This window comes from Hemiscyllium ocellatum, chromosome 3 (assembly GCF_020745735.1).
Source record: "Hemiscyllium ocellatum isolate sHemOce1 chromosome 3, sHemOce1.pat.X.cur, whole genome shotgun sequence".
NCBI classification, from domain to species: domain Eukaryota; kingdom Metazoa; phylum Chordata; class Chondrichthyes; order Orectolobiformes; family Hemiscylliidae; genus Hemiscyllium; species Hemiscyllium ocellatum.
The window spans coordinates 79,138,891-79,166,661 of NC_083403.1; the positions used below are offsets into that span (position 1 = coordinate 79,138,891).

At 40.5% G+C, this 27,771-nt stretch overlaps 1 protein-coding gene across 1 annotated transcript in view; it reads left to right on the plus strand.

The window, feature by feature from the left end:
- Nucleotides 1-27,771, plus strand: part of LOC132835573 (venom phosphodiesterase 2-like) — a 126,330-nt gene that overhangs the window by 70,062 nt on the left and 28,497 nt on the right. The window contains exons 10-16 of the mRNA XM_060854837.1: nt 12-84; nt 3,899-4,007; nt 5,043-5,174; nt 7,672-7,703; nt 11,420-11,550; nt 22,056-22,125; nt 22,561-22,648. Of these exons, the coding sequence (XP_060710820.1) occupies nt 12-84; nt 3,899-4,007; nt 5,043-5,174; nt 7,672-7,703; nt 11,420-11,550; nt 22,056-22,125; nt 22,561-22,648 (635 nt within the window). The remainder of the gene's footprint in view (nt 1-11; nt 85-3,898; nt 4,008-5,042; nt 5,175-7,671; nt 7,704-11,419; nt 11,551-22,055; nt 22,126-22,560; nt 22,649-27,771) is intronic.

A 27,771-nucleotide genomic window follows, 5' to 3' on the forward strand; every position in this document is an offset into this window, starting at 1 on the left:
TTGTCAATCAGGCCACACTTTTATACCCTGTACCTTGAAGAACCAGATGGTGCTGGACATTCATTTGGACCTGTTAGTAGTGGAGTAAGTTAATTATTTGTATTCGAATTAGGTTTTTAATATAGTTAATTTACATTGATTTTTCTTGGATGCATATTTAGCCTATACACACAACATTAGTATATTAAAGTATTCAATTTGCCTCAATTGTTACTTTGCATAAAAAAATTGAAGTGTTTGATTTATGCCTTTTGTCCATGACAAAATGATATGTTTTAACATGTCATTTATGGTGCTGATTCCCTGGTTATACTAAAGGATTTTGTTCTTGACTTGTCAGAATCTTCATGCAATGGTGCTCTTACATTAGTATTGTTTTTCCTTGTCTGTACATCTTTGTCTCAGTAAATATTACATTTATGATTTTTGTCCTGCACAATATTCTGTAGGGACACTAATGTTAGTCCCATCCTCTATCACTTAGAGTCATAGAGTCATAGATATGTACAGCATGGACCAACTCATTCATGCTGACCAGATAGCCTAACTTAAGCTAGTCCCATTTGCCAGCATTTGGCCCATAAGCCTCTAAACCCTCCCTATTCATATACCCAAACCAGATGCCTTTTAAATGTTGCAATTGTACCAGCTTCCACCACTTCCTCTGGCAGCTCATTTCATACATGCACCACCCTCTGTTTCTCTGTGACGAGATCAGTGCTGCAACCCAATCAGTAGCTTTAGCCAACATCATTAGCTTCCTACAGGTACAGGGTGTTATTGATTGTACGCAAATAATGTTGAGAGCAACATATGTGGCTGATGCTATCAACAGAAAAGGGTTCCATTTCACCAATTTACAAATCATCTCTGATCATTAGCACCACATCTTTTTGGGTGGCACAGTGGCCCAGTGGCCAGCACCGCTGCCCCACAACACCAGGGACTCAGACCCAACCTCAGCCTCAGACGACCACCCGTGTGGAGCTCATCCTCACCCTCGCATCCGCATGCCCCCACCTCGGGCGCTTCGGCTTCCCCCCCACAGTCCAAAGACATGCAGGCCAGACAAACCAGCCACGCCAAATCGCCCTTAGTGTTAGGGATGTGCAGTTAGATGCACCAGCCAGGGGAAATGTAAAGCAATAGGTTAGGGGAATGGGCCCGGGTTTGTCAGCTAAAGGTGAAGTATTTTAATGTACTATAACTCCTTGGATGTTAATTCAATTTGCCTAATTCCCTAAAGTACTTTATTCTATCATCCCCTATATCCCATTTTTCTGGTGTGTCTTTTGCATGCATATATTGGTTTCCCTGTTCCTAGTGTGCAATGTGTCTATTGTGATCCTTGTAAATTTTTTCTATTACCTTTAAAAGGCATTCATATTTGTAATTCAAAAATACTTCCCAAATAATAATTTTGACTAAAGTAAAAGCAAATACTGTAGATGTTGAAAATCTGAAAGAAAAACAGAATGTGGTAGAGAAACTAAGCAGATCTGGCACTATCTGTGGAGAGAGGAATGGTATATGTTAACGATTAACAACTTTGCCTGTTTTTTTGATATATTCTTTATATTTGTTTAACTTTTACTTCAAGTCAACCTCAGCCTGTATCTTATCACCTTGAGGTGATAGTTTCTATAGAACATAGAACATAGAAAAATACAGCGCAGTACAGGCCCTTCGGCCCTCGATGTTGCGCCGACCGAAGCCTACCTAACCTACACTAGCCCAATAACCTCCATATGCTTATCCAATGCCCGCTTGAATAACCATAAAGAGGAAGAGTCCACCACTGATACTGGCAGGGCATTCCATGAACTCACAACTCGCTGAATAAAGAATCTACCCCTAACATCTGTCCTATACCAACCTCCCCCTAATTTAAAGCTGTGTCCCCTAGTAACAGCTGACTCCATACGCGGAAAAAGGTTCTCACTGTCAACCCTATCTAAACCCCTAATCATCTTGTACACCTCTATCAAATCTCCCCTAAACCTTCTTTTCTCCAATGAGAACAGCCCCAATTGCCTCAGCCTTTCCTCATATGATCTTCCTACCATGCCAGGCAACATGCTGGTAAACCTCCTATGCACCCGTTCCAGTGCCTTCACATCCTTCCTATAGTATGGTGACCAAAACTGCACACAATACTCCAGATGAGGCCGCACCAGAGTCTTATACAACTGCAACATGACCTCAGGACTCCGGAACTCAATTCCTCTACCAATAAAGCCCAGTACGCCATATGCCTTCGTCACAGCATTATTTACCTGGGTGGTAACTTTCAGAGATCTGTGTACATGGACACCAAGATTCCTCTGCTCATCCACACTACCAAGTAGCCTACCATTAGCCCAGTAATCCATCTTCTTGTTACTCCTATCAAAGTGAATGACTTCACACTTAGCTACATTGAACTCCATTTGCCACCTTTCTGCCCAGCTCTGCAACTTATCTATATCCCGCTGACACATCCTTCTTCGCTGTCCACCACTCCACCGACTTTTGTATCATCCGCAAGCTTGCTCACCCAGCCTTCAAGCCCCTCCTCCAGGTCATTTATTAAAAATGACAAACAGGGGTGCATTTTCTACAAGGAGAATGGATTAAGAGTGTACAACATGTTTGCTACCATTGTACAAGGTGTTGGTGACAACACATCTGTGGTACTGTACAAAGATCATATCTCCTTATTTAAAAAAATATGTAATTGCATAGGCCGTTCAGGGAAGGTTGACTTGCCTAATTCCTGCAGTGGGGTGGATTGTCTTCTGAGGAAAGGTTTGGGCCTTTATCCATTAAAGTTTTGAAAATAAAAGAAATGAGATCTTGTTGAAACAACTGAAATCCTGAGGGAACTTGATAGGTGAATGCTGAAATAATGTTATTGTTGTGGTGTAGAGTGAGGGGACAAATTTAAAAATAAGATGAAACAACATTTTTCTCTTAAAGAGTAATTGTTCTGTGAAACTCATTTCCCTAGAGACTAGTGGAAGAGAAATATTTTTAAAGCCGAGTATGGTAGATGCTTGTTTGTTATGGTGAATCCTATACAGGTAAAGGGACAAACATTGGCAATGTGTCAAACTTCTATTCTATTTACATTTGGCTTTAGTGCTGTGAATTATCAAAGTAGTATCACATATGTCAAATAATAATCTAATTTTATAATTTTGTATCAATAATTAAAGTCTCTGAAAACAGAGTTTATTCTTTATTAGGAACGTCATCTTCTAAAACAAGAAACTTAAAAGAACACAAGGGCAATACGGTGGTCCAGTGCTTAGCACTGCTGATTCATGGCACAAGGGACCCGGATTCGATTCCATCCTTGGGTGACTGTGTGTGTGAAGTGCTCCAGTTTCTTGCCACAACCCAAAGATGTGCAGGTTAGGTGAATTGGCCATGCTAAACTGTCTCATGGTGTTCATGGATGTGCAGGCTACATGGATCAGTCATGTGAAATACACGGTTACAAGGATAGTTTGGGGTGACTGTGGGTGGGGTGCTCTTCAGAGGATTGGTATGGACTCAGGTGGCTGAATGGCCTATTTCTACACTGTAGGGATTCAATAATTCTAATTTATTTTCTGTACTGTCCTGAATTTCTGACAATATTAAATCTGAGTATCTCATAGAAGTATAGATAGGTTTTGTTAGAGACAGAAGCAATTCAACCTGATGTATTTGTGCTAGCTGAATGAACTAATTGTCCATTCTAATCCCACTTACAAGCTCCTGGACTTTAGCCTTGCAAGTATAGTTTTTTAAGGGCAGATCCAGGTAGAACTGTGTTCTGTAAGTTTTTGGATTGAATTGCCAAGATACAATTGGTATTCAAATAGTTGTAACCTGTCTTGATTATTGGTTCATGTCTCTTGTTATTTTGCAGGTGATTGAAGCATTACAGTCAGTTGATCAGATAATAGGAATGCTGATGGATGGACTCAAACAGAAAAACCTACACAATTGTGTTAACCTCATTATTGTGGCTGATCATGGTATATCTTCTTAATGTTGTTCGTCAAGATGCACTCAAAGCACAAAATGTTTAAAGAACACAAGTTTGAACATAATTCATCATAGTGGCAATTGTGTAAATTTTCTACATCTCATCATTGAGGCACATTTACCTGATTGCTACTGCAAGTAGTATGAACCATACTAGACGTACCATTATACACAGCACAGCAAAATAAATACAGTCATGTCCACTTGACTGAAAGGCTGATAACAAAATAAAACAATATAATCTCAGCTAACCAGATGATGTCCTGAAAGATGTCTTCAGTGTGGGCATTCATCATCATGTTCAGCTCTTTTCTAAGAACTCAACGTGTGCCTGTCTCATTTTGATGGTCTTTCAAATTTTTGCATAGTGCCATAAAATGCAACATATTTTAAAGTGGGTCCAGTAGAGAAACCCCATCAGATGCAGACAATATAATGGTCTGGAGAGGAGTGGGCACATAGGATTTTGTGTTCATATTGGTTTGAAAATACTGTTGGGCTTGCATATCCCCTGAGCTGTGCTCCTGAACAAAGCTCTGTGCTAGATGTGCGAAATTATAAATGTATATTTGCATAGAGCTGGAGCTGTTCTTACATGATGAATACCATTTGACATTAGGAATTATTCAAATTCCTTGCTGGTAAATGATTACACATTATCACTTCCAGGGGTCTGTGTATTACAAAAGAAGGGCACAGTTTCTCTATTGTCGTTCCCATGTTTGACAAATGAACTCTATGTATATCCAGCCATTTTGAGGGTTGTCCAAAATGACTGAGAACATTGAACTCATGAAAGGATCTGCTATAGCTGATTCTTTGATTAAACATAATTACTTTTGATTAAACATAAGCTATACTGATATTAACAAAAATGGTCTCAAATGGAATTTAAATTAAAGAAGGTCCAATGTTTACATTCTGCACTAAATACAAATGCTATTTTGAAGGGCTTAATACATTGTCAAAACTTGAATGATGTTACTTATCTTACAGTTGTTTTCCTGAATTTCTTTCTCTTCCAGGAATGGAAAAGACTTTCTGTGACCAAATTGAATATATGACTAAATATTTTAATACAGTGGATGATTTATATGTATACAGTGGTCCAGCTGCTCGCATTCGAGCGAAAAATGTTCCCAAGGACTATTTGACATGCAAGTACCATTAATGTAAAATACAAAAGGATCTGTTACAAATCATTGTTTGATGTACAATATAAACATTAATGTAAATACCATTCGAGTGAGATGGATAGAGCATTTAAAATTACAATTTCAAATACTCAAAAAGATTAATATAAACTGGTCAAATTGATTGCCTGTTTTATAAATTAACTGATAATTAATCTTTTTACTAAGATATTAACCGCAGGTTTTGCTCTGTGAAGAATGCCTCTGCAGGAGCTCTTCTGGTCTTCCCCACACATTTGAAAGGTTTCCTTTTGAGCTTATGAGGGAAGACAAGAAGAATATTGACAAAATTTCACAATAGCATTTATTATTTCCCTATTTTTGCATTTCCTTTTCTGCAACTTTTTTTTTCTTATAAGTTTTCAACTTATTCCTTTGTTCAGTCATGACTATGTCATACTGCCAGGCAGAAAGATGGCTTCCCTCCTCCTAGATTTCTGAAATATTAATCTTATGTGGCCATTACTATGGCTATAATGACAATCCTAGGGGGTGCTTTCTAAGATTCCCTTTCATTTGCAATATCTGATCTGTAATTATTGTCTTCCCACAGCAGTGAGGCCAGTAATGAGAGAGCTCAGTTGGGGAAGTCAGTTTACACCACACCATTCCATGACAATATCTGCAGCCACTGAAACTTGCTACCAATAGGCACAGAAATGGTGATGACTTATTATTTGACTGTTTGGCTACTGAACACTAATCTAATAATATAGAAATACAATGGTATGATCCTCCAACAGCATTCTTGGACCATGGACTACCTTGTGAACCAAACAGAGGGAGCCTGTAGTCTGATGAATGAGCTGATCCTGGAAGGAACCACAATTAAGAGACCACAATTGACCTCATTGTTCCTATTTTTTGAAATGTCAAATTTGTGAGGGCTTCTCATCTTGATCTACTTGCTATTAAATTTTCAACGAGTAAAGATTCAATCTGCACTCCATACACATAAACATTGTGTATGGACATTTATAGTCTAGACTTGTACATGTAGAATGCAGAAGTGGAGGCTAGCAAGCATTTGGAATTAGACTCAGGATATGACTGCACCTTCAGAAGGTTCAGGAATTTGGGGGCCTACCAGTTGGAGAATTGGTTGGGAACCCCTGTGTGGTATGCTGGACAGTCCTGCTGGAATAATAATTGGATACCATCATCAGGCCTCCCTGGCAGTTGAGGATCCCAGCAGTGAATACCCTATCCACGAAAAAAATACTGGCCATTTAGAGGCCAGCATCTACTTGTCATTGACAGTGTCAGTGAACGCAATGACTACTTATGGCTCTGCACCCGCCAGAGGCGCTGAAATAGTGTGGGACCATTTTGAGTGAGGACATGGTGGATGTTACAAGGGAGAGGGGGGCCTCAAGATTTGAAGGGAGGTTGTTGAAATCGGAGGCAAGGGTCGAGGGTAGGCTTCAATATCAAAGCCACTCATCCCCACCAGTCTCCTCTGCCACCACCCCCAACTTTCTGAAGCTGGTACAATATGCCTGTTAACCAGCACCCCCCAGCCACCACCCCAAGAAATCTGCTGGTCAGCTATTCAAGGCTAAGACAAAACAGTAGAGCCCCCATTAAATCTCTGTGGCAGCACAAAATTGCAGTGGCCTCATGCATAATGGATGTAAGTTCGATGATTAATGAAGCTAATTGACACCACTATGTCGATCGACAAGTATCGTGCATAATTCCCTTCTCCCCTCCCGCTTAATCAGGAGAGGTTCTCCCACCACTGGCAGACTGGCATGAGTTATTTCCACATTGAAGTGGGTCCATTCATCATGGGTTTCTCTGCATTAACTCAAATCCAAGCAACAGAGGGCAAAGGAAGAGATCAAATGAATACGCAATAAACAGACCTCATGGACACGGTGGCTCAGTGGTTAGCACTGCTACCTCACAGCACCAGGGACCCTGTTTGATTCCAGCCTCGGGTGACTGTCTGTGTGGAGTTTGCACATTCTCCCCATGTCTGTGTGGGTTTCCTCCAAGTGCTCCAGTTTCCTCCCACAATCCAAAGATGTGTAGGTTAGGTGAATTGAGCATGCTAAATTGCCCATAGTGTTCAGGGATGTGTAGATTAGATGCATTAGACAGGGGTAAATATAGGATAATAGGGTTGGGGAATGGGTTTGGGTGGGTTACTCTTTGGAGGGTCGGTGTGAACTTGTTGGGCCAAATGGCTTGACATTGAGGATCCCAGCAGTGGATATCCTACCAATGAAAAAAGTACTGGCCATTGAGAGGCCATCAGCTACTCATCATTGACAGTGCCAGTGAAAGCAGTGACTGCTTATGGGTCTCACCCACCAGAGGCTCTGAAATGTTGTGGGACCATTGCTGAGTGAGGGCATGGTGGATGTTACAAGGGAGAGGAGGCTGTAGGGACTCTATGATTCTATGATAACCAAATTTCTGTGGAAATGACTACTTTGGTTTCTTTCTTTTTCAGTTGATTCAGAAGGAGTTGTTAAAAATCTTTCTGTAAGTAACATAGTAGAAAATAATTTTCAATTGCTGTGAAGTTTTGCCTTGTTCCAACCATAGGTGTACTTTAGCTGCAGTAATTAAGTGAATTAATTTTCTTCTGATATTCCAGAATTAGGGCTTTGCAATTAGAATAGAGAAGGTTGAAAGGATTAAAGATATTGAAAGATTTTGAGAAGATAAGCTATAAAACTTTGACCACAATAGTAACACCTTCACAATGAATAGGAGGGATTTGAGTCAGATTACGATTTGTTAAATGGTAATATGGTAGTTGCCTTTTTAATAAATGCTGGATACTGTGATATGTCATGTCCCTCTTTTGAGAGGCTGAACATTGCATTAACAAATTTTAATCAGGCTTCCACAGTATGATTGAGAGTCTGATTTAAATTTTACCATTGGAAGACAAATTTTGCAAGGTTTGGGCAACTTGGTGCTGAGATAAAGGAGAAAGATGTTTGCTCTTTATTTTGCAATTATCCTTGTGGGCTGGAAGGAGGGTAACTGCTCTGGCTAAGCCCTCAAGGAAATGTTTGGCATTCACCCTCCATTCCCCTCCTTCTCCACTTCCTCCTTACCATAACTGTGATCTCCTCTCTAGCCCTCATTTATAAACCATACCCTGCTGATGCCACACATTTAATATCAGTGAGAAGGTGATTAGATAAGTGCTTGAAAACCTGGTTATAAAAAAATACAGTGCAGTGTGGGGGAGTGACATTGAGTAGGTTCCTCCAATTAAGGAGCTAGTATCAACATAGCCACTGTCTTGTTTTGTGCTGTGGTTTTATGCCATTAGCAACAAGAGTACAAGGCTATTCAGGAAGTCTCAAACAGTCAGTGCTTGACTTTGTACTATGTGAAAAATTGGATTATTATCTGGTGTTTCAAATGGTCCACAATTTCCTTACCTTTTTTTGTTGGGCAGAAAATGTTTTGAACTGATTTCTAAATCATCCAATTTAAGGAGTCATGTAGAACATGTCCTAAAAATCTGGACATTTGGTAGTTCAATATGGTTTGCGAATACACAGCTGATTGCATTGGGTTAGGTTTTTGGAAGAATTTGGCTATCAAGAATCAAGCAAGTTATTGACTTTGCAAACCAATCTCCATGAGGAGGCTCCTTCCTGAGGTATTATCCCTCTGGGGAATTATGAACAGGATGGAATCAAAGCAACAGCCTCTGGAGGCAATCCTGAAGTGGATAAGTGGGTGGAAGGATGCCAACACTGCAGAATGACCCCCCTCTGAGCCTGTTTTTTTTTAAAACATTGGCCTTAATAATGGGTGTCAGGTCCCAAGAACCTGATCATTTGCTCCATGCTCACCCACATGCTCTTCTCCTTCTTCATAACTCCTCCACGCCTCCCCTTCCTTGTCCCCTCCAGTCCCTTTTATATCCATATGCCAGTTGTATGTCTGTGCTTGTTCTTTATCTACTGTCCCAATCTTCACAAGACATCGAGTCATTAAGCCATTGAGAAGTCTGGCAAAGTTTTGAAATGGTCCTGAAACTGACACAGTAAGCAGAGACTTTTAAAAGATAACAGGGAAAATAACTTCATGCAACATCTTGATCAGCCACAGCCTTTCATATTAGCAATGTCAAAAGCTTTTCGTTCATAATTTCAGACATTTTAGTCTTGTATAAATAAACACTGGCAGTGAAAATCTATTTGTAGAAATAATACATTATTGCAAATAATTTGCTTTATGAACTGGCACGCTACAAATTAATTGTCACTAAATTTGGGGCCGCTTGGGACAGGTTGACCTGGGTTTTCAACAAGTCATGATGGCTTGTAGCCCTTTAAAGGTGGTAGGTAGGCCACAATTCCAGACTTCCTGACCATGATCCTGAGCTTTCTAATTTTCACCAGGATTTCTTTAAGGTGCCACCTTTTAAGAATGCAAAATGAGGCTTGGCTGAAAGTCCAGATGTCCATTAGACATCTGAAACATTGAAACATTTGTAATTGACAGCTCTTGACTCTTTGATCTCTGCTGAATAAATGACTGTCTTGTTACAGTTCTTTTTTAACATCTTGTGATGAGGTGCGAGTGACTGCCCTTGGCAAGAAAGCTACATTTGACAGATTATGATAACAAGGAGTTTTACCAGAAGGAACAGGCCCAATGGGAATTGGGGTGGAAAAATCTCCAATTGTTACAGTCATGCCTAGAACCAAAAAAAAATGGTTGCGGTTGTTGGTCAGTCATTTCTCCCCAGGGCATCATCACAAGACTTCCTTAGAGTAATGCCCTAGACCCACCCATCTTTAGCTGCGTCATCAATCTCTCTGTCATAAAGACAGAAATGGCACAATATTCAGCACCATTTGTGGATTCTCAGATATTAAAGTAGTCCATCTCCAAATGCAACAAGCTCTGGATAATATCCAGCCTTGTGCTTACAAATAGCAAGTTGCATTTGTGCTACACATGTGCCAGTAAATGACTATTCCAGCAAGAGAGAATCTAACCATTGGTCTTTGACATTCAATGGCAATACATTTCCAAATCCTCCACTATCAATATCTTAGGGATTACCATTAATCAAAAACTGAAATGGACTCACCACATAAGTACTGTGGCTATCAAGACAGACTAGGAAGAAGAGGCTAGAAATCCTGCAGCAATGAACTCATCTTCCGTCTCTCTAAATCTCTAATGTATAAGTCAGAACTATGATGGATTACACCCCGCTTGCCTGGATGAGTGCAGCTCCATCAACAATCACAAAACTTGACATCATTCAGGACAAAGCAACCCATTTGAATGGCACCATATCCAGAAACATTCACTCCCACCATAATCAATGTACTGTAGCAGCAACGTATACCATCTACAAATGCATGCAAGGTTTAAATAGAACCTTCCAAATTCACAGCCACTACCACCTAGAAGAACAAACACAGATACATGAGAACACCTGCAAGTTCCCCTTCAAGCCACTCACAATCCACACTTGGAAGCATTCTGTTCCTTCAGTGTCGCTGGGTCAAATTTTGGAATTCCCTCACCAATGGCATTATGAGTCTAACTACATCAAATTGAAGGCCGCTGTTCAAGAAGGCATTTCACCATTACCTTTGCAAGGGCAAGTAGGAATGGGCAAGAAATACTGGTCCAGTCAATTACTCCCACATCCCATCAATGAATAAAAAGAAACAAAAACACATCCTATTCCCACCATAATATTTTTTTCTAAACATTATACAGCGAACCAATGAACATGGCCATGCCAGAGCTTGACATACGAGAAATTAGGCTGTTTCAGAGGTGGGTTTAAGGTATGATGGGCATGGATGTAGCAATGGGAGAGGTGGACATGAGGTGTGTGAGTGATAGAGGTCCTTACCTTTTTCATTATAATGGAACAGAATATAGCATCTCTAAATTGAGACAGTTAAACAGCCTGTCTCATACTTGGCAGCTCCTATAGCTACTTCCAAACTGTTTCCTAAGTCTACTGCCCCAATTGCAGCCTGCACTGAACCCCCAAAATAAAAATCACATTTATGGCATTTTTTTTGAGGCATTCAAACTAAGAGTTTTTCAGACTCCCTGTACCCACCGTGATGGTGATGATCCAGGCCATTGATTTCAAGTGTCAAGCTTCACAAGTATTGTTAATAAAGGTAAATATTTTATTGGTAAATGCCTGTAATTCTTCTTATATTTCTTTTGTGTTATTAAAATTTTAGTGTCGATATCAGAACCAACATTTCATACCTTATATGGCCTATGACTTGCCAAAACGCTTCCACTTTGCCAACAACATTAGAATAGACAAGGAGGTCCATCTGTACTTGGACAAACAGTGGCTGGCTGGACGGTATGTCATATTTTCTGCTTCATAATCTACTCTCCTTGTTATATTTACATGCTATTTTGCATTGTCTGCAGACCTCCATTTCTATCGGAGCTACACTGTTCAGTTTGACAAGACACCAAATAAAGTGTGATACAATTTCACTTCCTCTCTTCCAACTTATACCCATAAGGATTCTGTCTGAATACAATCTAACTGTGCATTCCAATGCTGTTGTAGAATTCCTCCGGCACAGTGGCTCAGTGGTTAGTGGTGCTGCCTCATAGCGCCAGGGAACCGAGTTCAATTCCAACCTTGAGCGTGTGTGGAGTTTGCACATTCTCCTCATGTCTACATGGGTTTCTTCTAAGTTTCCTCTGGGTGCTCCAGTTTCCTTCCACAGTCCAAATCTGTGTGGGTTAGCAGTATTGGCCATGCAAAATTGCCCATAGTGTCTAGGGATTTGTGGGTTAATGGATCAGCCATGTGAAATGCAGGGTTACAGGTCTTAGGGGACGGAGTCTGGATGGGATGCTCTTTATAGAGTCGGTGTTGGCTTGTTGAACCAAATGGATTGTTTCCATACTGTAAGGATTCTGTGACTGATACTGCTACTCTAACCCACATTGAACTGTTTTATATTCTATTTTCTTTCATTACATTTTGGTGAGTAAGTCCTGATGGGTATTTCCCAAACTATTATTTTGTAAGACTTTATTTATGCAAGGGTGGGGACTTGTTTGTTTTTTTCTAAAGTTTTCTAAAGTTTTAAACTTTAAAAGATTAATTAAAAAAGTAATTGTTAAGAGGGCAGAGATGGCAGTCAGTGGACTGGTATGCTGCTTCTGTCAGATGTGGGAGATCAGGGAGCTGTTAAGTGCCCTAGTGACTATGTCTGCAGGATGTCCACATGGCTCAGTTAGAGTGGCATTTGGAAACATTGAGGAGCATACAGAAGGCAAAGAATGTGATTGATAATCGCTTTAAAGCATGCAGGTTCAGTCAGGTAGATGGGTGACTGTCAGGAGAGGGAGGCATGTAGTGCAGGTGTCTCCTGTGACTATCCCCAAACTCAAACGACAATTACCATTTTGGGTACAGTTGGGCGGGAGGATAGCTTATCAGGGGAAAATAGCAGCAGTAGCCAGGTCTCTGCCACCACAACAAGCTCTGCTGTAAATCAGGGCAGGGCAAATTTGAAGTAAGCAGTTGTGATCAGAGAGTGAGTCAAGGGCACAGACACCTGAGACTCCAGGATGGTGTGTTGCCTCCATGGTGCCAAAGTCAAGAATGTCTTGGAGTGGTTGCGGCAATTTCTCAAAGGGGAGAGTGAGCAGCTGGAGGAGGTTGTTGTATACATTAGCACCAAAGCCACAAGTAGAACAACAGATGAGCTCCTGCAAAGTGAGTACAGAGAGTTAAGCCAGAGGTTAAATAGCAGGACTTCAAGGGTAGTAATCTCTGGATTATTCATGGTGCCATGTGCTAATGAGAGTATGAATAGGATAGTGCAGATGAATGTGTGGCTGAGGAGTGGGGTGGAGGAAGGGTTCAGAGGTTTGGATCATTGGGATCTCTTCTGGGGCAGAAGTGACCAACATGAGAGGAACGAGAATGAGTTGAACTGGAGGCAGATCAATATCTTGGCAGGGAGATTTGCTAGAGCAACTCAGGAGGGTTTAAACTAGTCTGGCAGGGGAATGGGATTCTAAACAGTAGAGAGACAAGACAGTAGGTTGAGGCTGGTACTGAAGTTAAAGAGAACACATTAAATAGACAAGGCAGCTAAGAGCATAGCAGGGAACGAGGGAAGACTAATGAATTAAATTGTATTTATTTCAATGTAAGAGTTATTTTTGATTGGGGAAAAAATATCACAGCAGTACTTTGAGGGGATATTCCTGAGGAATTGTCTAGTGAAGCTGTATGGATGGAATTGAGAAATGAGAAGGGGTGATTACTTTGATGCAATTGTACTATAGGCCCCGTATATTCAGTGAGACATTGAGGAACAAATATGTCTGGAGATCTCAGATAGCTGGAAGAATAGTGGGGTTGTAATAATGGGGGATTTTAACTTTTCAAACATAGATTGCAAAGGCCATAGTATTAAGGGCTTGATAAGGAGGAATTTGTTAAGAGTGCTCAGGAAAACTTTCTCAATTAATATGTAGATGGCCCAACTAGAGAAAAGGTAAAACGTGACTTTCTCTTAGGAAATAAGGCAGGGCAAGTGACTGAGTGTGTACTTTGGGGTGTACTTTGTGACCAATGAGTATAATTCTATTTGTTTTAAAAGGTTGTGAAGAAGGAGAGGTCTGGTCCAGAAATTAAAGTTCTAAATTGGATCAGGACAATTTTGATCATATTAGATAGGAACTTTAAAATGTTGATTGGGGGAGCTGTTCTTTTCCACTTCTGGCAAGTGGGAACTTTCAGAAGTGAGATAATGAAAGTTCAGGCCTTGCATATTCCAGTTAATGTGAAGGGCAAGGTTAGCAGAGTAAGGAACACTGAATGACTAGAAGATAGATGAAGGCAAAGGGGAAGATGTTGTCTACATGGACTTTAGCAAGGACTTTCACAAGTTTCCACATGGTAGACTGGTTAGTAAGGTCACATCATGTGGGATCCAGGGAGAACTAGCCAATTGGATAAAAAAATTAGCTTGACAGCAGGAGAAAGAAGGTGGTGGTAGTGGCTTGTTGTTCAGACTGGATACCTGTGATCAGCGGAGTGCTGCCAGGATCAGTGCTGGGTCCACTGTTATTTGTCATTTATATAAATTATTTGAATGAGAATAAAGAGAATTTACTATGGTTAGTAAGTTTGCAGATGACACCAAAACTGTTGGTATAGTGGACAGTGAAAAAGGTTATCTAAGAGTAAAACAGGATCTTGATCAATTGGGCCAATAGGCTGAGAAATTGCAGATAGAGTTTAATTCAGATAAATATGAGGTTTGTATTTTGGCAACACTTATACAGTTAATAGTGGAGCCTGAGGAATGAGATTAGATTCCCTACAGACAACAAGTACACACTGACCCTCTGAAAAGTAACCCACCCAAACCCATTCTCCTACCCTATATTTACCTCTGACTAGTGCACCTAACACTATGGGCAATTTAGCATGGCCAATTCACCTAACCTGCACATCTTTGGATTGTGGGAAGAAACCTGAGCATACCCACACAGACACGGGGAGAATGTGCAAACTCCACATAGACAGTCACCCAAGGTGGGAATTGAACCCGGGTCCCTGGCTCTGTGAGGCAACAGTGCTAACCACTGAGCCACCATGCCACCCCTAATGTTAGCAAACAGAGAGACTTAGTTGTGCAGATACATAGTTCCTTGAAAGTGGCACCACAGGTAGATAGGGTAGTGAAGAAGGCACGTTTGGCTCCATTGATCAGAGCATTGAGTGCAGTGGTTGGGAAGTCATATTAAAGTTGTATGAGACACTGGTGATGCCATGTTTGGAGTACTGCATATAATACTTGTTGCTCTGCAGAAGGAAGAATGTAATTAAACTGGAAAGAGTGCAACAAGTATTTACAAGGATGTTACTGAGACAGGAAGGTTTGAGTTATAAGCAGAGGTTGGAATGGCTGGGACTTTTTTCTCTGAAACATAGGAGTTTGAGGGGTAACCTTATAGAAGTTTATCAAATCATGAAGGGCATAGATAGAGTGAATGGCCAATGTCTTTTCCCCAGGGTCAGGGAGTCCAGACCTAGAGGGCATAGTTTAAGGTGAGAGGAGAAAGATTTGAAAAGGACCTGGGGATAACTTTTTCACCTAGATGGTATGTGTGTATGTATCAAGCTGCCAGAGGAAGTAGTGTAGGCGATTACAACGACAACATTTAAAAGACAATAGGACAGGTACATTGATAGGAGAGGTTTAGAGGGATATAGGCCAAATGCAGGCAAATGGGACTACTTCAGTTGAGGAAACCTGGTTGGGTGAAAGGCCTGTTTGCATGCAGTATACCTCTTTTATTCTATAATTATAAGCACAGACTTGAGTTGTAACAACTCAAGAAAAAGCTCCTTATCTTTAACAAGCTTCTGTTACACAATCCGACATGAATGCTGACTCAAATCTGGCATCACAATTCTATTTATATTGAACCTAATATTCCAGTCACTGGCAGAACAGATCTTTCCACTGGCCAGACAAAATATTCCCAACTTATCCTCTTCTGATTTTTCTGGCCAATCTTTTGCACAAGGATCCTTTGTAACTACGTTGGCTCAGAAATTCTTGGAGTGAGCAGAGGAAAGAATTTATGTGGACACAGTGACGCTTTCTTTGGCACCAGCCGCTGTATATTTGTCAATATGTTCACATGTCCCAGATACTTTCCAGTAAGAGTGCAGGAGAGAAGGCAAGTTGGCTGATAGGTGATTAGGTTTTGCAAGTAGTAACGGGTGTTTAGTGGGTAGGGTGACAGGCAAGACCAGTTGAATTGGAGGGAAGGTGGAGTATCAGGGGAGGGCTGAGGGGTCTTTGGAGGTTAGGAATGTCTTGGGGACAGCAGCAGATGCCTGTTATTTCAGTAGTGAGGTTGGGTCAGGTGGTGCTCGAGGGTCATTGGGTTTGGGGATTGTCAGAAGGTCAGGGAGTGGTCACAACACCATGGGGTTAGTCTGGGAGTCAATGGAGGTTGGGGCAGAGGGGCAATGAGAGTGGTCAGGTCATTTCGGGGGTGTGCGCTTCAAAGTATCAGGAATCATTAGAGGGTTGGAGGTAGGTGTGGTTGAAGGTTAGAAGGTTGGAGGTAGGTGTGGTTGAAGGTTTGGGGAAGAGTTAACAGGGCCAGGGTGCTAGTTCTTCACTTACTCATGAATTAAGCATTGTGTATTTTGGGGACTGACACCACAAGTGTGATAATATCTGAGTGAATTTCATATATTCACTCAAGAAACATTTGCCATGAAGACAGGAATCTTGTTTAGACAAGTGTCTTAAAATGTATTAACAATATCAACAATTTACACTGTTATAAGATCTCAGATTTAGAAAGTCTTTTCAATACATTACCTGACTGTATTGTGTTGGACACCCCAATTCCCTCAGCAGTTTGCTTTAAACACTTACATCAATTCCCGAATTTAATCGTTATGATCCATGAGAGCTAACATCAATTGACAATAGATTAAAAGACACAATGCGAACTTTAGATTAATATGGAGCCAAAATATACACACCTATTTATTAATTTCTCTCAGTTTTGTAGTTTCCATCATTATAAATCCACTTAAGAACTTATTGTAAACAGTGACCAGTAAAAATCTTAAATGACTTGGCCAACTGGTACAATTTGCCTGTATAGCAGGCAAAATAGCACTTTTCACTGTATCTCGGAACATGGTAGCAATAAATTATACTCAATACCTCTTCTCTAACAAAGCATTCCTGTTTAGTACTGAAAGCTGTTTTAACTCATTATGTTCCTGTAGTGATTAGAACTGGGACCAGGTGGATCTCATTGACCATGAGATCCTTAATTGGGTTGTTAACCTGGGCCAATCAGGGAGCCCTGGCTGACAGTTATAAACAAGCGGTTGGTCGGAAGGTGGGCGGGGCTTTTGTATGTAACAGTATTGTCTAATGTACAAATGTCATTGTTGATGTTTCTTTATATTTTTATATGGGATTTGAGGTTTGTCCTCATGTCCCTGTAAATTGTTTGAACGGTAGGGTTTGGGGCCTGGCTTTGCTCCTCTCCCTTGTAAAATTGCTGTCTCTTGTAAGCAGCTGTAAATGTAACTGTTTGTTTGTTGTAAACTGGTTTTGTAATTTGTTTAAAAAAAACGGAGATTCAGAGGCAAAAAAGTATGAACAGGAAATTTTACACAGCATTGCTTTTTGTGAAGGGCACTAAAAAAAAACAAGCGGTTTATACTGGGTATCTCTCATGTCAGTGTCATAATGTCATACCCTGCACATCCACAGGTCAGCAATAATCATTGTCCGATTAACACTTTTTCATAATGGTTCGTGCTGCTGAATGGTTTTACCATTATTGTAACGAAAACGATCTGAAAATTGCTGTTTCCTGTGCTAAAGTGTTTTCTCTTTCGTTGAAATGGCTTTGCAGATGGATTCAAGTCCAAAAAAAATAAATAGGACGTTACCAGCATTATCACAGTTCTGGGCCAGGATTTGTTAACATTTTGTCGAATTATGAACAGCCAATTTTAGCTGTTTAGGGAATGTCCTAGCTTTCCAAAAAATAGAAGAAAAAAGAAAAAAAAATTAAACTAGAGAGTTCAGAAGGTTTCCTCAGTCTGGATCTAGCTTTGAGCCCATGTTCTCTGCATATGTAAATAAAGGGTGACATGGTGACAGGATACCAGCCTCTGTACAGTTATTTCAGTGCTTATCCAAGACATATTGGAATGTATGGGAAGTGAGAACCCATATTCCCACACCTCACATCTTCCATTTTCTCTCATGCTCTTTCCCAAAAATGTTGCGTATTAAATTCCTATTTCCATGTAAATTCAGGCACATTTCTATTCTCTTGCTGTTTATCTCTACTCCTGCCAGGAAGTTTGCTGTCACGCTCATCTTCCATAATCCTCATACATCAACTACAGCTTATCAAAAACTACCTGTGACATTTGTCATCCAACTACAAATAGTTAGACTACTTTTCGTACTGCCCTCCAATTTGTCCTCTAGAAGAGATCATTGTACCTTTCTAGCTCTGATCAGGTGACTGAAATACTGTCATTTTCTTTTTTCACAGTTCTTTCTGCTCTTGCAATTTCAAGTATATTTTTCTTCCAGTCCCTGTATGAATTTGTGGCATACTTGGTAGCCAGAGATCTTTATCTATTGTTCAAGTTTCCAAGGTATAAATGAATGTGGATAGAACGTAGCATTTTAGGTGTTCTTCTTTGTTATAAGCTTGAGTTTTCTTTTGTTAACACATTCTTCATCTTCACAAAATTACTCCATAAAATTACTTCTAGCTACCTTTATCCTTCTTTTAACTGCTACCTTACATCTACCAACTTCTGTTATCATCTGCCCTAAATCGAACAACTTAGCTACTTCTTCTGCTTTAATCTTTGCTCTTGTTACTTCAAATGGATTCCTTCTGATCATCATTGTTTATTGTCTTTTTGTTGCTGTTTCTTAGTGCATATGCTAATCATTAAGATTTTATAATTTGTAGGGTCTTTTCTATTTCCACAACTTGTGCTATGTTGTCAGCATGCTCCAAATTTGTAATGTTCATCCCTCTAATGATTACCTCTGGAAGTGCATTTAATTTGCTGAATGTTTATTAATGTATATATTGAAGACTTTTAGTGACAGTATGAAGCCATGGCATTTTCATCTCTTCAGTTGAAACATATTTCATTATTGCAAAAGTGAGGACTGCAGATGCTGGAAGCCAGAGTTTAGATCAGAGTGGTGCTGGAAAAGCACAGCAGGTCAGGCAGCATCCAAGGAGCAGGAAAATCGATGTTTCGGGCAAAAGCCCTTCATCCTGCTGTGCTTTTCCAGCACCACTCTGATCTAAACATATGTCATTATACCTCATCCAGCTTAATGCTTGCCATTTGGTTGAAATATAAGCTCTGAATGAATCTCATACTTTACTGTCGTGTTACATTTCAGCAACACATTTATTAACTTTTGATGATAAACACAGTCAAGGCCTTTTTCATAGTCTATAGAACAGGGGTCTTATTTACTTCTAGATATTTTTCAAAGATTATACTTAGGTTAAATACTCTGTCTCTTGTTCCTTCTCTAGGTACAAATCCAGACTGTGTTTCGCCAATTACTTTTTCATCTTTAAAGTTATAATTTTTCCTTCAATTTAATTCTGATGACCTGATGGGATGAATAAATAAAGGGAAACAAGCAAGCTAACTGTTCAGTTTCAACTCTAATCGATTCATTAATCCCATTCTCTATTTTCCTCTATTATCTCTATTTTCAAACCTAAACCTTCTTCAACTTTACTATATTTTGGACTTATTTCCATAAAAGTGGCAGTGCTTCTGTTTTGGATTTAACAAAAGCTATCCTTTGCTACATATTTCTGCTCATCTAAATATTGCACTAATATCCCAAGAATGTAATGCCACTCCTCCTGCAACACAATTGCATGAATATGGGATCTCCTCACATAAAGTTGGTTGTGTTCCTAAATTTTTTAGGTGAAGTATTGTTTCCCTTAGGAATTAATGGAGATTATCCAAGTTAAGACTGGAGTTAGGTTCATAGGATCTTCATTAGCAGAAAAATGTAAATCATTATTGTGTGCACTCTAAGTTGAAATACAGCTCCATGTGTACTTTAAATTGCTAAATTCTTACACTGGCGAATGAAATAGCTAAATGTTCCTAATTCCTTCCTTAAAACCTTCATTGTACTTCTATTTATGTCACAAAAACATAAATTGCTGGAGAAACTCAGCAGGTGTGGCAGTATCTATAAAAAGAAAGCAGAGTTAATGTTTCAAATCTAGTGACCTTCTTCAGAATTGACAATAGCTAGGAAAAGGTAGTATGTGTGCTGATGACTGGGGTGAGGAGTGGTGTAGTAGGGAGGAGGAGTGAGTGGATAGGCAGAGATGGAAGCCAGAGAGAGAGAAAATGACAGGTAGGCAAACAAATGGGTGGATGATAATATGCTAGGAAGAAAAGCTGATAATGGGGTCCATAAGCAAGTGAAAATGAGTTGGCTGTGCAGAAAGTAGCTCATGTCATGACAGGACCTGGGGTGTGGGGATGTGTAAAGGACATCATTGATTCTAAAATGGACCATGAATTTTGGCAGCTCTTTCTCATTTCTGTCATTTATCCTGACATAAAAGGCAATATGCTGAAAATGTGTTGCTGGAAAAGCGCAGCAGGTCAGGCAGCATCCAAAGAGCAGGAGAATCGACGTTTCAGGCATGAGTCCTTCTTCAGGATTTCCTGAAGAAGGGCTCATGCCTGAAACGTCGATTCTCCTGCTCTTTGGATGCTGCCTGACCTGCTGTGCTTTTCCAGCAACACATTTTCAGCTCTGATCTCCAGCATCTGCAGTCCTCACTTTCTCCATAAAAGGCCATATACTGTTGATGATTGCTAAAAGGACTATTCAGACTTCTAAGTACTATCTTTGTTCTATTCTTATAGTTCATTCTTTCCCAGTTATGAATAGCTTTTTACCCTAATGTGCCGCTGTAGAAACTAGGATTATCCTCTTTTGAGCGGATGCCACTGTTGATCTCATTCCTGACTAAAGTTATAAATGATTGCACAATCTAGCATCTCAGGTTTCTATGTATCAACTTCCATTAAACTGCTATAGAACAGTCACACAGTTCTTTCTTTCTATATTATTCTTATGTCTTGAACTGCGTAGTACTATCTTATGGGTTACTATGAGCTTCATCTAAAAATCCCTGATCTTTTCAACTACTATGCTATGTGGCTATTTGCTTTTGCAGCTTAGAGACCTTCTCTGGTTTCTGATTTTCAGGCACTTTGTACAGCCTCTAAATAAACTGCAGATTCTGATGGGCCACATATTATTCTCCACACCTATCACTAGGTTACAGTGCCATCATTTTATATTTGATTGAAAATATAAATTAATACTCAGTGACACCAAATCTACACAAGGAGCTCACTCCTCAAACTTAGTTCACATAAACCAGAAAAATCCAGTCTAACTCAGCAACACCAAACCAAATTCACACTGAGGATGAACTTCCTTCCCTCAGATTTTGGGAGCATCGCTTGTGATGTGCAATCTACATCTGGATCTAGTAAGGCAGAGAACATTCAAACATGGTGCTGCCGTGTCTGAATGACTTTGGTGTGCAGCCCAGTACGGACTGGCTACACATGTGACTAGCACATTTTGCTTAGCCAGCATAACATAAAGACAGTGGGCCCTAAAGTGAAGGTGCATTTGTTATTAGAAGTGCTGCAGACTATAAATGACTCAGAAATAAACAAAAATAAAGAAAATAGAACAGCAGTTAAAAGGGAAGGTACTCAGATTTCCTGATTTGGAACCGAAGACATTAGTTGAATTGGACTGAATTTCCTCAGCTTTTCTGGCGAGAACCCATCGTACTTAGAACGGTTCTGAAATGAGACACGACTTGGATATGCCAAGTTCCAGTCTAAATTGGAATTTCTCATTTGACTTTCCAAAATTATAAATTTCTGCTCATCCATCACAAGGCTAGTGACTTAGATTTGGGCTTGAAAATAGGAATTGCTGCTTTCCCAGGGCATACCATGTACATGATCTGTGCTTGTGGATCCATGGAGGTCATCCACTCCAGGAAATTGGAAACAGCTACATGCCAGTATACCTGTTATTATGTGCAAATCAGGCATTCCCATCTTGACTCTGAATCTTCTTTTGACACCAACATTGGCAACTATCATTAATTTCAGGCAATTAATCTATATGTCCTGGATCTTTTCCATTCTATGCTTATCATATTACTGTTCACTTATAGAGTATCTGTTTGAAAAATCATTTTCAGAGATCCAGTGACATTCAATTTCTGTGGTGGTGGAAACCATGGCTATGATAATGAATACAAAAGCATGCAAGTAAGTAATTATACATGTATAATAATTATTACTCACAACTACCAGATTGAGAGATTGTCTCCTCTGTCCTGGGTAAAACTATAATATATTCTTTATAAAAATAGTATAGCTTTGGAATACAAGCACCAATCTTCCAGCTGACATGCCTGGGTTAATTTCCTGTGTGTGCATTCCTTATCAGCCCTCATAAATACATATTAGAAGATTGCATATGCTCAGGCCATGATTGCTTATCATTGACGCTGTGTGAACCAGTCAATGGTTCACACAATCAAAATCAGTCCCATTTTGACATATCACAAAGATTGCTTTTGTGGGAAGTGGATACTTTCAGGTGTACGCAGCTAGATATATTCTATATCCAGGTGATAAACAAATAGTGTACTTTTTTCCCTATTTTTATTAACTATGCTTTTCTTTAATGCTATGTTCCAGGCTATCTTCATAGCTCATGGGCCTGCTTTCAAATATAAAACTGAGGTTAATCCATTTGATAATATTGAACTCTACAACATGATGTGTGGTGAGTATTTTCATATTATGAATACATTTAATTAAATGAAGATTTTACCTCAGCTCCAACTTACAGCCGGACACAAAATGCAACATTGCATCTGTTGTTGTATTGTTAAGAGTTCATCAGGAGGCACATATATTTAATATTGTTGCAGTAATTTAGAATGTCCTACAGGACAAATGACTAAAGATAGTGAAGCAAAATATCCTGAAGGAAGCACATCTCATTGCTGAGGACTGAAAAAGATCATGAAATAGTGGGCTAATTATTTTTGTATGATGACATCCACATGCACCCAAGTGCAGATGTGAAAAAAGTGGCATTTAATTTGCTCCTAGGTAAACATGATGGGACAGGTATATATTTTAAACAGGTGCAACTTAATTTTAGGGTACTCTACCCCTCCCCTCTTGCTATAATTTTACTCTCACTTCCCATTTCCACAAGTAGCTCATTATACTTGCAATAAAACAAGGATGTGAAATATCTTATTAGTAGTACTAAATTAAATATTTCAGGTGGCCAACTTCACATACAATAAAATACTTGCACTGGAATAATGGCATGTCAGACTGTTCTGCAAAGTATTATAGCTTAGAATTCAACATCAGTCTCTGTTTTATTACCATCATTTGCAACTTACGTTCAAACTATATTTCAGTTCCGGGCTGACAGATGGAATGCCATTTCATGTTTGGTGTTTGTCGGAATACTTTGTGAAAGTGCCAGCATGTTGTGACTTTGTTTTACTTTTTGTCAAGACTGTACATTTTTCTGCTGAACAAGGCAGTGCTTCTCAAAGGAATTATAAGGAGATCAAATCTGTGCAAGTGACTATTCGGCAATAAGCTCAATAAAAAGAGATGAATTGTGTATGAATTGCTGGTAATTCAGAACGAGAAATCCAGAGGCTGAAGCAAATGCTCTGGGGACATTGGTTTGAAACCCACCCTGGCACATGATGAAATTTGGATTCAATATTAAAACAACATTGTAATGGATTGACATTTACCTGCCCTCTGAAATAGCCTGGCAAGCCATTCAGTTCAAGAGCAATTAGGGATGGGCTACAAATGCTGATTTTGGCGCAACTTTGTCCATCCAGTGAAGGAGTAAAATCGAAAATATAAACTTGATACTCCATGTACTCTTCACGTCTGAAACATAAATATTTCTGTACAGTGGAACCTCGATTATCTGAACGAGATGGGCGGGCACTATTTCAGTCGTATAATTGATTATTTGGTTAAATGATTCAATGTCTTTCCTCTGAGGCTTGCGGTTTTCTGTTAAGTCCGCTCCCCATTCAGGAGACTAGGCAGCAGCACACCGTGCGCGAGCCTCCAACGCCCCATCTAACACTACCACCCCGCCTGCCCCCGTGCGCCCCATAACCCATCCAACACCACCTCCCCCGCCTGCCCCCAACACCCTGTCCAATATCACCCCTCATGTGCCCCCCATTCAACACCAACCCCCATCTGTCCCCACCCCGCCCTACCATCCAAAACCGTACCCCGCCCCATGCACCCCCACCCTGTCCAAAACCACCCCCCACCCACCCCTCCAACCCCATCCAATACTACCCTCCCGTGTACCCCACCATCCAACACCGCCTCCTAGTCTATCTCCACCCCCACATCCCCCATCCAACACTGCCCCCTGCCTGCAACCACCCCCCCGCCCCAACCCAACCTCAATACTGTCCAACCCCGACCCCCATGCACCCCTGTCCAGCACTGCCCCATTGCCCGCCCCCAACCTCGTCCAGGACCGCCCCCGTCCATCCCATCTTCATCCAGCCCAACACTGCCCGGCTGCCTAATTCCACCCCCCAACACCATTCAACACCGCCCCGCTGCCAGTCCCCACCCCCATCCACCCCTCAACCTGTCCAACACCGGCCTCATCTGCCCCACCCTTGTTTAGGTTGTGTCCTGTTTAGAGTGGTCTTCTAATGTGGCTGGTTCAGGCAGCAGGTGCCAAAAGCTTAGACCACGATGATATTAAAATGAGGAGCATGTGCCTTTAAGAATCTACTATCTATTTGAGTCATAGAGTCACACGGCACAGAAACAGACCCTTCGATCCTGCTGATCCACACTGATCAGATATCCAAATCTGGCCTAGTCCCATTTGCCAGCATTTGACCCATATCTGACTAAACCCTACTTATTCATATACCCATCCAGATGCCTTTTAAATGGAGTAATTGTACCATCTCCACCATTTCCTCTGGCAGCTCATTGCATACATACACTACCTTCTGCGTGAAAATGTTACCCCTGGTCCTTATTAAAGCGCTCCCCTCTCACCTTAAACCTGTGCCCTCTAGTTTTGAACTCCCCTAGCCTGGGAAAAAGGCCTTGGCTAAGCACACACACGCGGGCACACACACACGCACACCCCTGCACACACACCCATCTCAGAAACGTCCTTGTAAATCTTTTTTATACCCTTTCAAGTTTAACAACACACTTCCTATACTAAGGCAACCAGAATTGTCTGCAGCATTCTAAAAATGTCTTCACCAATGCCCGTTACAGCTACAATATGACATTCCAACTCGTATATTCAGTGTTATGACCAATAAAGGCAAGAGTGCTAAATGCCTTCTTCTCCACCCTGTCGCCCTGCAACTCAACTTTTAAGGAACTAAACCCTTGCACCCCTAAGTCTCTGTTCATCAACGCTCCCCAGGGCCTGACCATTAACTGTATAAGCCCTGCCCTGGTTTGCCTTTCCAAAATGCAACACCTCCTATTTATATGAATTAAATTCCATCTGCCACTCCTCAGCCATTGGCTCATGTGATCATGTGACCATTGTGAGATAATCTTTTTCAGTGTCTACTACACTACCAATTTAAGAGTCAATTGCAAACTTACCAACTATGCCTTCTAAATTCACCTTCTAATTATAGAGTAGGGAGCCTAGCAATGGTCATTGTGATACATTGCTGGTCACAACCCTCCAGCACAACCACCCTCTGTCTCCAGCCTTCCAGCCAATTTTTTATCCCATGTGATCTAACCTTACTAATCAGTCTACCATGCGGATCCTTGTCAAACGCTTTGCTGAAGTTCACATAAACAGTGTCTACCGCTCAGCCTTCAAAGATCATTTGAAGGTTTTTAAATCATTTTGCTGGGTTAGCTAAAGCATGAATTTTTTTTAAGACACCCTGCGGCCATTTCCAAGGATCATCTTTTACGTTTGTTTCCTTATCCAGACAGGCTGGGTTCCACGGTGTGATCAGTAAGTTTTATGAAGTACATGAGCAGCTTGCCAATGGCTTGGTAATAAGGCCCAACCATGAACATTAGCTAAGGCTCTTGCCAGTGGCACTGAGTGGGTGTGGTCCACACACACACAGTCTGCCTCACATCTGCCAAAAGCTCACAACCAACTCCAGAAACATGACTGTTGCCTCCTTGGCATAAATTACAACAATGACAATTCTTTAAAAGAACTTTGGCTGTAAAACACTTTGCAACTTTCTAAGGTTGTTAAAGGTGTTATTTAATTACAAATTCTTCATCGATTAAATCTGTTTGATCTTCAAACGAGTTAAAGTCTGGCACAGCATGGGCACTGCACTTTTTAAAAATTAATTTATAGAATGTGCCTACTGCTGACTGGGCCACCATTTATTGCCCCTTCCTCATTGTCCTTGAGAAAGTGATGGTGAGTTGCCTTCTTGAACCATTACAGTTCTGGTACAATATATCTGTTTAATGGCCCCAGAAAAATATTTTTTTTCATAGATATATTTCCATTACCCCAGTAATATACAATTCATGTCTCATAAAACATTTGACTATTTCTTCCACAATTAATTCAACATTTAAGTAACTTGTAGAAAGCTGTGATACACTGTAATTAAGCAATGCTTGTGCTGATAGCTATTTGGGTCAAAACCTTCCTTGTCTTGATGCAAAGAAATGAGTTATGGCTGGGAATAATGGAGAATACCTGCTTATTAGTATTTGAACCCAATAATACAAATACAGATTTTTTAAAAATTCATTCACAGGATCTGGCCATCACTGGTCAGTATTTATTACCATCCCTAATTGCCCAGAGCTAGTTGCACGTCAACCACATTGTGGTGGGTCTGGAGACACATTAGGCCAGACCAGGTAAAGATGGCAGTTTTTTTTCCCTGAAGGACATTTGTGAACCACATGGGTTTTTCGACAATCAACAATGGTTTCATGTCATCATTCGACTCCTAATTCCAGATATTTGTTGAGTACAGATTCCACCATCTGCCATGGCAGAATTTGGCTCCAGAACATTACCTGATTTCTGGATTCACCATTCAGTAATGCGTCTTGGCCATAACCTCCCTTAATTTATACTCCCTGATGTTTAAATGGAGTATTTGTTAAAGCAAAGCTTTATGACAATTTGCAAATGTTAATTATCCATCTGAGGAAAACAATACTGTTGTTAAACATGTTGTGGAAGATGACCTCAATGAATGTTGAGATTCACATAACACTGTTCAGCAGAAATAATGGCAGGTGCTGGCAGATCCTTTATTGAATAGTACAAAATGAATTTTTGGGCAAAACATGAGTAATGTTTTATAGGTCTCTACAGTGGATATGCAGATTACTGGTGGCTGGGGTGGAGAGGGGTTCAAGATAGGGTGTAAATTACTGTCATTCCTGCTGACCACCCATCAGGCCCTGTCCTGGCAGCAATTTTACTGGTGCTCAATTAATCACCACCTCACTGCAATTTGTAGACTGGTAAGAGGACGTCAAGAGCAGTGCAGAAGCCCAGATGGTTATCCTGCATGAACTTTGACCCTCAGGTGAAAGATTGGAGGTCATCTCATGGGCACTCTTTCCTGAGCAGTACCTCCAAGATCTGCTCCCTTGAGTATACCCTCCTCCCACTAGCTTTTGGAATCTGTCTCACATCTCCCCATTGGTCATACAGCATAGCTTTTAGGCCTGACATGAAACCAAACCTCAGATATGCTGAAAAGGAAGAACTGGCAATGCAAACTCTCAATCCTCTAGGTTGTAAATGAATTTTACTGTTGTTTGCTCATGGACTGTGGACTTCACTGGCTAGGACAGGATCCATTACCAATCTGTAATTGCTGAGAGAAG